This window comes from Natrix helvetica (assembly GCF_964273705.1).
Source record: "Natrix helvetica genome assembly, chromosome: 2".
Taxonomy (NCBI): Eukaryota; Metazoa; Chordata; class Lepidosauria; order Squamata; family Natricidae; genus Natrix; species Natrix helvetica.
In genome coordinates this window covers 217,775,622-217,792,428 of record NC_138552.1, presented here as the reverse complement: position 1 = coordinate 217,792,428, position 16,807 = coordinate 217,775,622, and the positions used below count along the sequence as shown (strand labels likewise).

At 38.6% G+C, this 16,807-nt stretch overlaps 2 protein-coding genes across 3 annotated transcripts in view; one reads left to right on the top strand and one right to left on the bottom strand.

The window, feature by feature from the left end:
- The window catches only part of COG2 (component of oligomeric golgi complex 2), a 41,250-nt gene extending 30,229 nt beyond the window's left edge, over positions 1-11,021 (top strand). The window contains exons 11-18 of the mRNA XM_081945242.1: positions 1,439-1,500; positions 2,376-2,527; positions 3,171-3,359; positions 3,865-3,937; positions 4,545-4,687; positions 7,610-7,749; positions 10,027-10,207; positions 10,525-11,021. Of these exons, the coding sequence (XP_081801368.1) occupies positions 1,439-1,500; positions 2,376-2,527; positions 3,171-3,359; positions 3,865-3,937; positions 4,545-4,687; positions 7,610-7,749; positions 10,027-10,207; positions 10,525-10,626 (1,042 nt within the window). The 3' untranslated portion in view covers positions 10,627-11,021. The remainder of the gene's footprint in view (positions 1-1,438; positions 1,501-2,375; positions 2,528-3,170; positions 3,360-3,864; positions 3,938-4,544; positions 4,688-7,609; positions 7,750-10,026; positions 10,208-10,524) is intronic.
- Positions 1-16,807, bottom strand: part of AGT (angiotensinogen) — a 341,767-nt gene that overhangs the window by 315,152 nt on the left and 9,808 nt on the right. The window contains exons 4-5 of one of the 2 annotated variants that reach the window (XR_014174779.1): positions 15,704-15,848; positions 14,463-15,294 (exon numbers count right to left, since the gene is read on the bottom strand). Coding sequence is in view for 1 of the 2 variants with exons in the window: in XM_081945772.1 (XP_081801898.1) it covers positions 15,106-15,294; positions 15,704-15,848 (334 nt within the window). In the remaining variant the exon portion in view is untranslated. Of the gene's footprint in view, positions 1-14,294; positions 15,295-15,703; positions 15,849-16,807 lie in introns of those variants that run through there. The other variant, XM_081945772.1, reaches the window with a different exon arrangement.

Sequence of the window (16,807 nt, the reverse complement as noted above, 5' to 3'; positions counted from 1 at the left end):
AAATTAGATGACTAGGATTTTTGTAGTCTGTGACAACTTGGTTTAGCAGTGAAAATGAAGCTATAGCATGGAAAAGAAGACTAAATTACTCTGTCTAAACTACAACACGGTAATAAAACTTCTTGATTAATTTTATTGAAACCTTTCATTTCTGTGTGATTTTAGTTTTGCAATCTGTGGTATTTCTCCAGAATAATTGGTGGAAATTACCATGAGTTCAGTTAAACAGAAATAAGTTTTTACACACTGCCAGCACCCAAGTTATTTTCTGAAGCAAACCTGATTGAAAAATTGATTAAAAGTTTAACATTCATTTTAAACAAAAGTTTTCAAGGTATCGGAAAGAACTATTGATTTCTATCCCCTAGAACTATTTGCAGAAGTTTGTGCCAGTGTCCATTGCAAATCAGTGAAAAACAGAAGGTGTTTTGGTCAAATACCAAACTGTAGGCTGTTAAAAAGAGTTTCTGTGATGTGCTTTTTTCCTGCTGTGGTGTAGAGTAACTTTAGGAGAATAAGCAATTGTAGGCATAATTAAGAAGCAGTTGTCCTCCTTTCTTCTAAAATTCCTAATTGTAATTTAGCTCAAGTAATACTGAATTTGGTCCCAGATTACAAAATCTTAGTTGTTGGATTGAAAGTTACAATGAAAACAAGAGAGGTTAGAAAAATCTATGCTGAAGCTTATGAAGAGGTCTCAGAGGTTCAAAAATGCCCACTCCTCCTTTTCTACAAAAACTTTTATCCTGTTATCTGAGTCCAGCCTTTCCATCTGTCAGATTTTCCTTCCAAAATTGACCAGCCATTCAGTTGTATAATCAAGGGCTATGTTGCATGCAACCTATTTATCCACTCATCTGGATCTCCTTCTCGTATCATACAAACAGTATGCGTCATGCATCTCCTGATCTTTTCTGATCACAGGATTCATTTAACAATAGGCATGAGTGCTTTTGGGTGATAGATTCTGTGAGGAATCTCTTCAAAAGAATATCTTGTCCATTTCATTTATTTAGGTTAATTGTGATTTTAGTTTTTTTATTGGCTTTTAATTGTTTCATATTTTATTTTGAAAGATTGATAAATAAATAAACAAATAAATAAATGCAGCATAGCGTATATATTAAGTAAAAGCACCATGAGTTGATCATTTCCATGATAAAGATTTCTTAAGGTTAAAACATCTGAAAAAGTGAACCAGTCTTTAGATAATACTAGGAAATCATCACAGAGAAACCGAGTTGAAGTTATGAGTGGGGATTTTACAGCTGGCATGAGTTCACTGGAAATATCTTCTTAAAATTTATGTGTGACATTCAGATTTCAGATACGATTGACAGGATTAGATTGATAGCTTGCATCACTAAGCTGCCAGATGTTAATTTACTAACCTTATTTTCACCGGGGTTTCACGAAACATATTTTGTGGTTCTTTTAGATTTAGAGAAATTGCAGGCACTTTAGAAGCAGCTCTTTCTGATGGCTTAGAAGAGGCTCCAGGTAAAGCTTTTCTCTTTATTTAACACATAAATTGTGGTTTATGGCTCATGCCTTTACATTTAGATAACATAAGAAAAATACATATTTTCCATTGCTGGGATTTAAAAAAAAAATCTTCATATAAAATCTGACCAGAAGTTTGTGATTGTGATAAGTTCACATTACCACAATCCATGTAATATTTGCTTAGAACAAAACCAAATGAATTGAACCAAATAAGAGAAATATATGTCTAAAATGTTTAAGTAGGGTTGCTTCTATTACTAGCATTTGACTGAAGGCAGAATTGACTAGTAGTAGTTTCCCACTAAATAGAAAGCTATTTATGGGTAGCACTGATGAAACAAAAGATAAAATGTGGCCCCGGATTCTACTTAGTAGTTTACTGTCTGCGTCCATCATTTTATAATGTTGGATAGTACGTTTACAGAATAAGCTATTTTTTAAGGAAGCAACAGTTTCCCATCTTTTCAGTCTTCTCTGCTATCTAATCTCTGCAAATGGTGCTTACCTTTTATCTGCAAGTGCAAAGTTAGTCAAAAGATGGCTAGTTGCTATAATTGAGATTTGGGGGGGAATTGAATAAGCCTTCACCAGCCACGAGGGAAGAGTGGCAAAACCATCTCCCCTTACAACTGGCTGGAGAGAGGAACTTCTGAATTGCAGAAAGATGCACAGATTTTCTACCAAGGGAACATCCCATAAATAATTTCCGAGGAAATGCTGTAAAACTATACTTGCAACAGGGTTTCCTCTGAAGGAGGCACTGTGCCAAGAGTGAAGCCTGGAGGTGAGACAATAAATCAATGTTAATAGGATGATGTTTTAAATGTAATGTTGATCATAACTGAACTAACTTTGTTCTTTCTTGGCAGCTGGAAGTTCATATTGTCTTTTGGCAACACACATGACATGGATTAGCTTACAGAAGTGCTGGTCAGCTCAGATTTTTCTGCCATTGCTAACTGATCGAATGTGGAAGCTTTCACTGCAGATTCTAGCCCGTTACTCAGTCTTCATTAATGAGGTGAGGAAAACTGGTTTGCTTAATTAAATCAATTTATTTTATCTCACCTTTATCAATTCATAAGTAAACTCAAGGCAGCAAGTTTACATAATATTCCTTCTTCTGGACTGAGATTGAGAGAGTGACAGGCCCAGTCAATACAATACAATAGCAGAGTGGGAAGGGACCTTGGAGGTCTTCTAGTCCAACCCCCTGCCTAGGCAGGAAACCCTATACAGTTCCAGACAAATGGCTATCCAACATCTTCTTAAAGACTTCCAGTGTTGGGGCATTCACAACTTCTGGAGGCAAGCTGTTCCACTGATTAATTGTTCTAACTGTCAGGAAGTTTCTCCTCAGTTCTAAGTTGCTTCTCTCCTTGATTAGTTTCCACCCATTACTTCTTCTTCTATCCTCAGGTGCCTTGGATAAAAGTTTGACTCCCTCTTCTTTGTGGCAACCCCCAGATATTGGAACACTGCTATCATGTCACCCAGCTAACTTTTCATGCTGAGAATCTTATGCAAGGAATATTAAAAAAATTAAACTGATACAAGATTAGCATCTACCTTTAACAAATAGCACAATGTTTTGATAAACTAAGATGAATGTTCATGGGTTTGCCTCTAATATTACTCTTTGTCACTCTTTGTAAACGGAATAGCTTCTGCTCAGGCCTGTCTCTAATGAAACTGTAAAAGACCATAAAAAACCATTGGCAAGCAAGGAATCCCCACTGAACTCTGTTGAAGATCAAGGAAATGAGTCTTGTCCAGATGCTCAGCCCTTACCTTCTATATCTACCACTCAGCTTGTGTTTGTTGCTGCAGATTTGGATCAACTTCAGGACTGGGTTTGTAGATATTACTGATTTATATGACTCTCTGACACGGACAACCTACAAATATGATGTGTCCTGAAGAAAATTATTCTTTACCATTTGTGGCTGCTGCTTTGGTTATCAACTTTTACCTTGGTTTCTTATTGTTGAGGTAAAAGTAGTACAAGTGATGCGTTCACTCCTTTAGTCCTATCATTTGAAAAAAATTAAACTGTTAACATGCAGCTTTGAAGTAGAACCTTTCTAGCGGTTCAAATCAAATTGTTTAAAGTGTTTTTTTTAATTCTTTTTCCATAGTTGGTTAAACAGCTCATTATTATGTCTGTTCACCTGTTTAAGGGGGCATGGGTCATGCACAGATACAGAATCCTTTATTGTACGATTCCACTGATGCCTTATTTATGGTGTGTAGTGTTTCAGCAGAGAATTGCAGAAACATTACAATAGCTTTTTTGCATTGGTGTGTCAGATATCTGAAGGTTATGTATTCATAACACCTTGCATATTTTTCATTCAGCTTCCTGAACTTTTGGAAATGATCAGACCAAAACTTGACATGATTGGCTTCAAGAATATAGCTTGTATCTCAGGTAAAACATTTGTGTAACTCTCTCTCTCTCTATCAATGTATTCACCTTTTGATAAATACATTGTATTTATCTATTACAAAGACAAAATGTTAAATTGAATGAGAAAAATTGAAATCAAAGTAATTTCTCAATATTTGAGGGAATGGATTTGATGGTGATTCCCTACAGCCTTGCTTAGTCTTCTTTTCCCCTCCCTGTATCTTTGGGGTAAAATCATTACTGGTTCTTAAGCATATTTCTCTGCTAGTGTTTGCAGATCTTTCAATTACACTTGTAAATGACTTGATTCTAAAATGAAATGAAAGAGGGAATAAATGGAGGGGAGTGAAGGAGGGTTGCAGAATTCTGACTCACTTGGACACTTGCCAAGTACAGTTAAGTACAGTTAAAAGAGCAGGCAATGTTTTAAAACCTGCTCTTTTATATCTCTAGGAATAATATTAAAATAGTTGTGTCATAATATATAATGCTAAGTACTACAATCCAACTCCTTTGGTATTTGTTTTTAACTGTACTTCAGAGGAATTGTAAAATAGCCATATACTTAAGACTGGCTTGGAGTGTTTAGATTTTGCCGTGTATAAATATGCATATATTTCTTCAATAGGAGCACTAGAAGACGCAAAGAATTCTTTATTAGATTCCTGGCCAACCTTAAACAGTAAGATGATTCAGGACTTAAATGATTCCTGCTTTAGCTGCTTGAAAAGTGCCCTGGAAATCCCAAGGTTGTATAGAAGAACTAACAAGGTATTTTTTCACATTTGAAAAAATATGTGTGTATGTGTATGGACAATATAAATAGCCATTATGATAACTATTATAATAGGGTCCTTTAAGCTGGTGTGTGTGTAAGTATATAAATAATAGGAAATAACCTTTAAGTCTGCAAAGCTGCCTATACTTTACTAAACTGTCAGTATCTCAAAGGCAGTTAAAAGATAAGCTGTATGTAGTCCTGTCATATTCATATCTCCCCATTATCCATTTCCATGTTTTTTTATATTTCTATTTTATATTTTTCTAACTCCATGTTGACCTAGGAAAGTTAGGGTGATGTACAAACTAAAATACAGGTGAAACTCGAAAAATTAGAATATCGTGCAAAAGTTCATTTATTTCAGTAATGCAACTTAAAAGGTGAAACTAATATATGAGATAGACTCATTATATGCAAAGCAAGATAGTTCAAGCCGTGATTTGTCATAATTGTGATGATTATGGCTTACAGCTCATGAAAAACCCCAATCCACAATCTCAGAAAATTAGAATATTGTGAAAAGGTGCAATATTCTAGGTTCAAAGTGTCCCACTCTAATCAGCTAAGTAAGCCATAACACCTGCAAAGGGTTCCTGGGCCTTTAAATGGTCTCTCATTCTGGTTCAGTAGGAATCACAATCATGGGAAAGAGTGCTGACCTGACAGTTGTGCAGAAAACCATCATTGACACCCTCCATAAGGAGGGAAAGCCTCAAAAGGTAATTGCAAAAGAAGTTGGATGTTTCCAAAGTGCTGTATCAAAGCACATTAATAGAAAGGTATGTGGAAGGGAAAAGTGTGGAAGAAAAAGGTGCACAAGCAGCAGGGATGACCGCAGCCTGGAGAGGATTGTCAGGAAAAGGCCATTCAAAAGTGTTGAATGGCCTTTCACAAGGAGTGGACTGAGGCTGGAGTCAGTGTATCAAGAGCCACCACACACAGAACGGATCCTGGACATGGGCTTCAAATGTCATATTACTCTTGTCAAGCCGCTCCTGAACAACAAACGTCAGAAACATCTTACCTGGGTTAAAGAAAAATAGACCTGGTCTGTTGCTCAGTGGTCCAAAGTCCTCTTTTCTGATGAGAGCGACTTTTGCATCTCATTTGGAAACCAAGGACCCAGAGTATGGAGGAAGAATGGAGAGGCATACACTGCAAGATGCTTGAAGTGCAGTGTGAAGTTTCCACAGTCTGTGTTGGTTTGGGGAGCCATGTCATCTGGTGTTGGTCCACTGTGCTTCATTAAATCCAGGGTCAACGCAGCTGTCTACCAGGAGATTTTGGACGAGCTTTATGGGGATGCTGACTTCACTTTCCAGCAGGACTTGGCACCTGCCCACACTGCCAAGAGCACCAAAACCTGGTTCAATGACCGTGGGATTACTGTGCCTGATTGGCCAGCAAACCTGCCTGACCTGAGCCCCATAGAGAATCTATGGGGCATTGCCAAGAGAAAGATGAGAGACATGAGACCGAACAATGCAGAAGAGCTGAATGCCGCTATTGAAGCATCCTGGTCTTCCATAACACCTCAGCAGTGCCACAGGCTGCATTGAGGCAGTAATTGCTGCAAAAGGGGCCCAAACCAAGTACTGAGTACATATGCATGCTTATACTTTTCAGAGGTCCGATATTATTCTATGTACAATCCTTGTTTCATTGATTGCATGTAATATCCAAATTTTCTGAGATGGTGGATTTGGGGTTTTCATGAGCTGTATGCCATAATCATCACAATTATGACAAATCACAGCTTGAACTATCTTGCTTTGCATGTAATGAGTCTATCTCATATATTAGCTTCACCTTTTAAGTTGCATTACTGAAATAAATGAACTTTTGCATGATATTCTAATTTTTCGAGTTTCACCTGTACCTTTCTGATTCCTCTTGCCCCTATCACACTCAAGATTTTCTAAAGCAGAATCTGGCAGTGCATCAATGCCATTGCTTCCGTCAATATGCATCTCTTTTCTAGATAAGTGGTTATTAGCTGACAAGGACTGTTTCAGAAGTAAATAGAGAGACCCAACATCAGAGGTCTCCTATTTCCCACTCCACATCTGATCCTGCAGTTGGGCTGCTGCTACCACCCACCCACCCCAGAAGCTGCGCCACCACTGTTCTCCTGCGCCTGCCCACCATAACTCCACAGCTCCTGCGACCAGCGATCGCACACTGCCCCCGTAACATCATGACTCCTGCCCCCCACCTGATTGGCTGGTGCGGCCAAAGGGCCAAGACAACCAGTGTCTTGGTGAATGGGCCATGCTGAAGAGCGTGGGGTGGAAGGGCAAAGGTCCATTTTCCAAGGAGAATGGCTGGGGGAGGGCCACCAGATGAGGAAAGCTGGAGGTAACTGGGCGGAGGTGATAGCCTGGAAGAGAAGGAAGTGTGGCCAAGGATGGGAGCCTGAAAGTCCTAGACCCAGAGGAAGAAAACTAGCATTGCCATCAATGTGCTAGAATGGCTCAAACTCTGTCACACAGTAATTGGTTTAATTCCAATTTGCTGCTATTGAAACTGTTAAGGTTTTTCATAGTGCAACTGATGGTTTAGGGTTAAATCCTTTGACTAGGCATTTCATTTCTTTGTCAGCTCTTTCTGTTTAGCTCTACATGTGTTAATTCTTATACAAATTGGGATAATTACGATTGGAAAAAAATATGTTTGCTTGAAAGACCATGTAGGTGTGGCATGCTTTGCCATTTTTCTCTAGAATCCAGAATTGCCTTAAATATTATCACAGCTTATATTTGTCTGTTACTCCTGAATAATTCTAAGAGTGCTGTGCATGAGCAATTAACCATTAATCTTTCTAAATGGTCATGTTGACGTTTGCTGTAGATGCTTAAGAAGGCTTTCTCTTGTATGTGTTTTTTTGTCACATCTCGTCCATCAATAATCAGGAAGTGCCAACCAAGGCATTGCCCTATGTTGACAATGCCCTTAAACCTTTCCATCAACTGAAGAATGATTACAAAGATACATTAAAGCCAGCTGTGATTGAGCAATGGCTGGAAGGAGCCCTCAATACAAGCACACAGAAGTAAGTGACATTTTAAGTAGAACATTGCCAGACTAGCTCTATAGGGAGTTGTTGAAAATTTAGAGATTATTTACATTCACATAAATAAATAAGTTTAGTTTAGTTTAGTTTATTAAATTTATAAACCGCCCCCTCTCCCCGAAGGGACTCGGGGCGGTGTACAGACAATAAATATACAATAAAACAACAAAGCAAAACACCAAACCCAGACAAACCAACTTAAACACACAGTCCGTACAATAACCAAACTAACGATAGTTAAAATAGTTCCAATTAAAAACCCCAAAATTTAAAAATTTAAAAATGCCATCCAGGAGGGTCAGGATTAGATTATACTATATTTCTGATTACAATTACAATTGTGCCAGGCCAGCTAATTCGAACAAGTGGGTCTTGAGTTTCTTACGGAAACAAAACATACATACGCTGCCATTTCCACAAGCAAGCCTTTGGTAGCACATTTTGTGTGTGTATGTGTGTGTAGAAACCCAAAAAATGTGCAATTACATTGTGAAGGATTTCTACCAGCAGGAGATAAATGTAATCATGGACAGTCTAAGGAAGTTGGCATCATTTGATTCACTTTGGTGGGAGTATTCATGTGAATATTTCTAAGAAAAATCTTAATCCCCTGTAGTGATGGAAAAAAGGAAGAGGCTTGTTCCTGAGTGATAACTTCTAACTTTACCATCATTGGTCTAATGACTGGGGCTGTTGGAACTGGAGTCCTTGGTACCAGCTTTGTTGTTTGCAAATGTTTCATTGCCCAACTGGGTGAACTTTATCAGTCCTGGTGAGTGTAAAGTTCCCTATTTATATACAGTAACTTGCCCTGCCAGTGTGAGATGTGGGGATCTTTGTAATTCTTTTAAACCTCATTTACAAACCATTTAAAAGATAGGGAGCTACCAAAGAGAAACTATACCCCCACCAATACTAGCAAGTCAAGTTATTGTATATAAACACCAAGCTAGTGTTTATAAACAAAAAGCCATCCTCCCCCTCCAGTACCCCTCCATCACCACCAGTACTGGTGATGTTACCTAATCTGTAAATGAAATGTCTGCAACTAAACAACCAAGCCCAGAGGACTACACAGCTGAGAGACGTGTATTCTAAATAAGCAGCATCTGAAGGTGTGCACAGATCCTTCAGTTTGAGATCTGGGGAATTTTGATGTGGGATTTTCAAATCTCAAGAAACACAGAACATGTTGCGCTGTATTTCATTTAAATTAAGTGCAGCAAAATATGTTTTTTAAAAAGTCTAGGCTTACACCTTGGAATCTCTGGTGGGCCTGTAGAAGACTTGTTTATGAAATAGCAATAGCACTTAGACTTATATACCGCTTCACGGTGCTTTACAGCTCTCTCTATAAGTGGTTTCAAGAGATCTAAGGGTCAGCATATTGACCCCAACAATCTGCGTCCTCATTTTACCAACCTTGGTAGGATGGAAGGCTGAGTCAACCTTGAACCAGTCAGAATCACACTGCTGAACTGCAAGCAGCTGGCAGTCAGCAGGAGAAACCTGCAGCAATACTGCGTTCTAACCACTGTGCCGCCATGGCTCTTAATAAGGTGACATATGAGAACTATGGTGGGTCAGCATAGACGTTAATTGCTCTGGTGGACCAATTGACTGTCTTGGTGTAAGGACCTTCCTTATGTCCCTTTTTGTAGTTATTTCATATATTTCAGTTTGTTTCTGAGACCTAAGCCTGTGTGTCTTTTGAAATTCTGTATCATTGAAGTACAATAGGAGTATTTTGTTGCAATTATCTATACTATGTACAAAGGAACCAGAATTTTGTGGTGATATTCTAGGGTTTAAGAATCATCCTATGGTATCGATAAAAGCTAAAGTATAATTGAATTAGGGCATGGTCCAGGCTAAAATCAGTAGTTTTCAGTTACTGTTGAATTAAATGGGAGAGAAAGAGCATAACTTCATTTCTCTGTATGTACTTACAGTGCATTTCAGGGTTTTTATTCTTTTTAATAAATTTATAGACATTTCTAAATTTCTGTTTTTACTTTGTCATTATGGGATACTGAATGTAGATTAATGAGGGGGAAAAGAATGTCAACCACTGTAGAATCAGACTGCAAGCATCACAGTGAAGGGGGTCTGAATACTTTCTGAATGCACTGCATATTCTGCTCCATCCTATAAGCACAGTATAATTACTATATACACATTATACACTCCCCCCCCCCCAATGAAGTTCTGTCCACAAGTACTCATAATCTAATCCATTATTTCCTCTTCATGTAGGTACTTGGATACAGTATCAGATATTCTAAATTCTGTAAGGAAAATGGAAGAGAGCTTGAAAAGGCTAAAACAAGCCAGAAAAACTGTAACTGCAAATAATCCCTCCCCTTCTGGAGGCATGTGTGATGATAACAAAATCCGCCTACAGTTAGTTCTAGACGTAGAACATTTTGGAATGCAGGTAACCTAAATGTCAAAAACAGTTTTTTGGGGGGGCGGGGTTGCATAAATATAGCTGTTAATGTGTTAGAGTTTGGCCACACAAACTTCAGTTCAAAATCTTTTGGACAATCATTCTCTCTTGCTTTTGGTATCTTTTGGCCGGTCATTTGCTATTGTTCTAGTTTATTTCATAACATGATTTTATTTTGCTGGGGTGGTGGTGGTATTGGAGGGTCTTGAAATCCAATTCTCACATTGTAGGTTTTCTGATATGTTTGAAATATTCCTGGTGTCCCTTACAATGCAATAATTAGTAAATTTGATATTTTGTTTTAGATGGAGAAGATGGGAATGCAACTGAGCAACATTAAAAGTTTTTCCAGTCTTTTGGAGCTTGTTCAAGCTGCTAGAGATCAGATAGCCACCGAACAAACATAACATAATCTCCAGCTTTTTAATGAAGAGACCTAGCTTCCAAAAAAGGAAAAAAGTTTATTTTTTATTTTTACTTTCCTTTGTCAAATACTGTTTAGTAAAAAAAAAAGTGCTTCCTAATGCAGCTTCAGCACAGATTTAGATGTGTCTCAAAATAGAAAAACTCATTTTGCGAAAATAAAGAAACACACAGGGGAGAACTTTTATTTTGGTTTTCCGTTATATGGAAGGCAGTTTATATATTTCTACGTATTCTGCCATAGGATTATGGAAATATTTTTATTTTTATTGTGAATTATTATCATGCGGAAAAAAATGAATTTAAGATGATTAAAATGAACAAAAAGGATTTTGTCTTTTTGTAAATTTTGTTAGAATAAACAGTGGTGTTAAGTATGTTCCTATGACTTGTGTGTTTTTATGGTTTATTTTCTGATTAAAATAGTTAAAAAATGTAAGAGTAGCAATGTCGTGACGTCTAAGAATTGTTTGTATCATATTACTTTTGAGTTTATAAAGAACTATTCTTGTTTTTCTAAAAAGAAAACAATTTTGAACTTTTTCATCAATGGGTGGCATCTTTTATTCCGAGTCAAAATGTTTCCCTAACCCTGTAAAGAAAATCAAATGTTTCCCCAAGTGACTTTTCGTTGAAGACTACTTGCTACTTCTCTTTTGTTGGCATACAATAAGTGAATGAAAGAGATAGAGTTGTAGTATTTATTTAATAGAGGTTTATTGTATTATCTCAAAAATCTCAGAATTCATAACTAATTAAAGAGTGTTTTTTATAGCCTTAGTTGGCATTTTAGAGTGGTTATGGGAAACACTTTACTTCTCAGGGACCTGGAAATCCTCTTTTTTTTTAAATTAAAAAGGGTTTTATTAAACACACATTAAAACATTGTAACCATCCTGGCAATGTCTTTGCCATACATACTAGTATAATACCTAAAGTTAGATATTATAACCACCATGCTTATTTACAATTGGTCTAATCCAGTGATGGCGAACCTATGGCGTGTGTCACAGGTGGCACGCGGAGCCATTTGTCAGGGCACGCGAGGCGCTGCCCTGTCAGCTGGCCAGCGCGCATGCGCGCACTGGCCAACTAAGTTCACCCTTTTTTAAAGCCATTTTCTCCCTCCCCAGGCTCCAGAGGCTTTATAGGAGCCTGGGGAGGGCAAAAAGAGCCTCCCCCTCCCCCCGGAGGCCCTCCAGAGGCTTCATGAGCTTCCCTGACGCCTTCGGAGCGCTCAAAACAACCTTCCAAGCAAACCGGAAGTCGCTTCCTGTTTACTCAGAGGGTCATTTTGAGCACTCCGAAGGCGTCAGGGAAGCCTCCGGATGGTCCCTGAAGCCTTCAGAGCGCTCAAAACGAAATAAACGATTATTTCCTCTTCAGTTAACTCTATCAGCCATCTTTGAATTTAGGAACCTGGAAATTCAATTTCCATTAAAATCCCTATTTCCATCATTGAAATTGTGAAACGGGTTTTTTTTCCCCTCATCCATGAGGTCACTATAACATAGCATGATCCCTGGAAGGTTGGGAGGCTGAATTGTGGCTCCTGGCTGTCACGATGTAGCCAGTACCTAATTTGAAAACATAGATGAGTCCTGACAGGAAGAAGTTCTGTATTTGAAGAAATGTACATTGTTATGACTTCAGAGATAAAGTATCCTAGAATCACAGTGGTTCTTAACGATGTTTGGTTTGGTTTGGTTTTATTGGACTTATATGCCGCCCTTCTCCCAAAGGACTCAGGGCGGCGTACAATATAAAAACACATATTACAAAAGTTAAAAAAGATTAAATAGGAAATCCAATAACCTTCAATTAACAATTTACATCAAATTTATGATTAAATTAAAATTGACAATTTAAAATAAATAATTTATTTTATTCTATTCAGGCCAGTGCGGCTTGCTGAAAAAGCCAACTTTTTACGGCGCGCCGGAAGGACCGGAGGTTGGGGATTATGCAAAGCTCCGGGAGCAGCTCATTCCAAAGGGAAGGCGCTCCCACAGAGAAGGCTCTCCCCCTGGGGTCGCCAGCCGACACTGCCTGGCCGATGGCACCCTGAGGAGGCCAACTGGGATCGTACTGGACGATGGGAGGCCACCGGTGGTAGTAGGTGGTCTCGCTAGTACCCTGGGCCTAAGCCATGGAGCACTTTAAAGATCATAATTAACACCTTGAATCACACTCAGAAAACAACCGGCAACCAGTGCAGGCCGCCTAAAAGGGGTGTAACATGGGAGCACCTAGGTACCCCCATGACAACCCACGCGGCCACATTCTGGACCAGCTGGAGCCTCCGGGTGCTCTTCAAGGGCAGTCCCATGTAGAAAGCATTACAGTAGTCCAGGCGAGAAAGGACGAGGGCGTTAGTGACTGTGCACAGGGCATCCCGATCCAGGAAGGGGTGCAACTGGCGTACCAGGCAGACCTGGTAAAAGGCTCCCCTGGTCACAGCCGTAAGATGTTCTTCTAAACTAAGCCGTGTATCTGGAAGGACTCCCAGATTGTGTGCCTTCTCTGAGGGGGCTAAAATTTCTCCCCCAATCATCAAGGATGGTACGTGATGCACAAATTGGGATGACGGGAACTACAGCCCACTCAGTCTTGGAGGGATTAATCCTGTTTGTCCCCACCCATGTGGCCAGTACCTAATAATTGCTATTAGTTGATATTAAAATCTCCCAATCAGAGTGCTGGACAGCAAAGGGGAGAGGGCCTTGCCTTAAATTTGTTTCATTTCTGCCTACTACTAGATGCCAATCAAACAAATTATGTTTTCCTGATTCCACATAAAGGGGGGGAAAAGATTCTCCATTAGGATGTTTAATATCCAGTTTGGATCCTGTTTCAAAGGAATGCATATAGACCTATGAATTATAATGCCAAGGTGAAAAGGAGGGACAAACTAGGAAGCAAACATGTGAATTTTTGTGTGGAAGCTGTGGCTCTCAGAGTAAATTTATAAACAAGTATATAAATGTATAAACACTTTAGATGGAAATGCTTGTGTTCAGCACCCTGCTCTGGATAGTGGATCCAACAGTCCTGAGTTCTTTCCCACCATCGATTTTAAGCTGGAGCTGGAGTGTAGTTATGACCAAAAAGTGCACCCGATTACCACTTTTTTTTTTCTAGTCAATGTGTGTTAGTGGTGGGATTCAAATTTTTTTACTACCGGTTCTGTGGGCGTGGCTTGGTGGGCATAGCACGGGACAGATACTGTAAAATCTCCATTTCCTCCCTACTCCAGGGGAAAATTTCTGCAAAATCCCATTTCCTCCTGATCAGCTAGAGCTCGGGGGGCAGAGAACAGATGGGGGCAGGGGCAGTCAGAGGTGGTATTTACCGTTTCTCTGAACTACTCAAAATTTGCGCTACCGGTTCTCCAGAACTGGTCAGAACCTGCTGAATGCCACCTCTGGTATGTGTCTCAGAGGATATGACCGGATATTTCAGTATTTCAACCATTGTATGGTTCAAGTCCAATAAAACCAAACCAAACAATCAGCTTGAGTTCTACATTTATTTTTAATGATGGGAATTTTTTTCCATGCTTGTGGAGTGGGAGTTAATGATATTTAAGACACAAAGTAGGTGTACTAAATCAACCTTGCAGATTAAACTACTTAATTTTTCTTTTTTCACAAGTTGTTCTGGACTTGGAATGTTCCTCCTGGCATAGAACAAATATCTCACTCCATGGCCTTCATACTAAATTTGGTCATGGGTGGTTAAATGTGTCATACAAATTGTTAAAAGTCCTACAACCCAAGCATGGAAAGGCCAAGAAAATGCAAGAAGAGGTATTACTGACAAAGATTAGGCGTATACAATTAACCCAAAAGGTTGGGTGAGTACACTGGGGAATTGTCAATCATATCATGCAAACATGACTTGCGTGTGCAGCTTTGATGAAGTAAGTCCCTGTGACATGAATAGAGTTTAATTGTAACATTATCCCAATTTAGCTAAACTTAGTTGTGCAACAATTAAACATAGATATGGCTAAATGTCTTTAAATATAAGGTAGAAACAGGTTACTAAGTTCTTTGCTCTGGATATATTATTCCCCATATTTTTGAGTGGCAAAGTTCTCACAGGGAATAGTTAGATCCACATATATTGTTGAATAAGCCAAAATAGTTGGGTTTGCTAAACTATAAACTATGGATTAAAATTTATATATTTGGCTTAAGCCCAGCACACATTGGAATCTCTCAGTAAATGGGAAATGATCTACTTTATCTTATAATAGTCTTAAGAGATGTGAACACCTTATTAATCACGATGTAAACAGCAGTATTTTTTTATAAAGTTCTATTGATAAATTTGTCAAGTTTATTTCTGAAAATGCAATAGTTTTCAAGCAAGATTTAAAAAACATAAAATCTTAAGTACTGCAGGAAAAAGATTAAAGGATTGCAGAAAACTGTTCCCCACCCACCCCCATCCAGAATCTATGTTTCTTTTAGGGGATTTGTTATTTGGCCAAAATAAATCAATGCAGCCGATTCTTTTTCATACACTGCGAACTGAAATGGCCTGTTAAATGTTATTTTAAGTTTCTCGCTGGCATTTTCTTCTGTGTGAGCTTCTACTGGATCTTCTTCACTGGGGCTGAGCTCAAAAAGTTGCTGATTTATGATCTGCAAGCAAAAACAAAGATAGTAAATCTCAGTCAGTAGAGCATAGTGCTAAGATTATAAGTGAAAAAAGCCCAATCAATGAAAAGATATTTTAAAAGTGCTAATAAAGAGATTTGGAAAGTTGGTTTTTTTAAAAAGTTGTATAATGTTTGTAGAAGGCTTATATGGTTTGTGCCATAATTTATCATCTCTTTCCGCCCCCCTTCCCTCCCTCCCTCTCCATCCATCAATCCATCCATCCATCCATTGCTGGTTTAGGAATTCTGGGAGTTGAAGTCCACAAGTCATAAAAGGGCCATGGTTCCCTATCCCTGATCTACTGTATATTATCTGTCCTTGGATACTGAATACATGGCCCAAACCGATAGATTTATATGCTTACAAAGAGCAAAGGCCAACGACAGCATACCTTTCCAATGGTCACATTACTACTGCTTAGCAATCTGAGATTGGCTTCTTTTCCAAGCAGATTAGGCAGCCCCTGTTTCACAAGGAGTTCTTGAAGGTCGATTATGCTGTTAAAGGACACACTCGGGAAAGTCAAGTGAATTTGTCTGCAGAAGAAAGAAAGAAAGAGGAGGGGAAAGGGCAAAGCACAAGATTACGAAAGAATTGTCACTTCATAGTTCAGTTGTCAGTAGAGAGGATGTGCATAAGTGCACAACTGTGCCTATTGTCCCTGTCATCGTATTTTTTCTTTAATTCTTGTTCTCATTTTTATTTGACAAATTCTAATAAATAAATAAAAATAAATAAATTCCAAGAAGTGCTGGTTATGGGCTTCTGGAGGATTTGGGGTTGGATTTGCCACCGAGATCACCTATAAACTGGAAGGGAATTGGGACTTGGTTGCTTCTCTCTTAACAAAGGGAGTAATGATTATCTCTCATCAGGTGTAGGAGGAAGAGAGAGTCCCTTTCCTAAATATGCACTAAAGTGACAACCATGCCAGGGTGTGTATATATATATAAAAAGGCACCCAAATTCAGACATGATACCTGTGCTTGCTCCTTTCTGCTCAAGCACTTGATCTCTTTTTATAATGTCCTCTAAAAGTGGCTCTTTTCATCAAGATGAAGCAAAAACAACACTTTCCCTAAAGTAATTTGGCAGATATCTACTTTGATTTTGTATCTATTTGGAATTCTGCACAGAAATGCTACACAGCTCCCTTTCTGTGTTGTGCACAAATAGTTTGTTCTGTGGTGTATTAAAGGTCCCTTCTCTTAATCATATCAGCTTAAGCTGCCACCACTTGATTAAGTTCTTATTCTTTTTGGTGTCTTGTATCTAGGTACCCAAATCAATGCAGGACGGATTACAATGCCATTCTTGAGTGGATGGATACTCTAGTAATATATGGGCTTGAATCCTAAAGAAAATTATGGTTTGGAATTATTTTCTGGAAGAATAAAAATAAATATAAGTAATCCTGAAGTTACAACCAGTGACTGTTCACTGAAAAAAGTGACTCAACGCTTTCATTTTTCACACTTACAACCGTTGCAGCAGC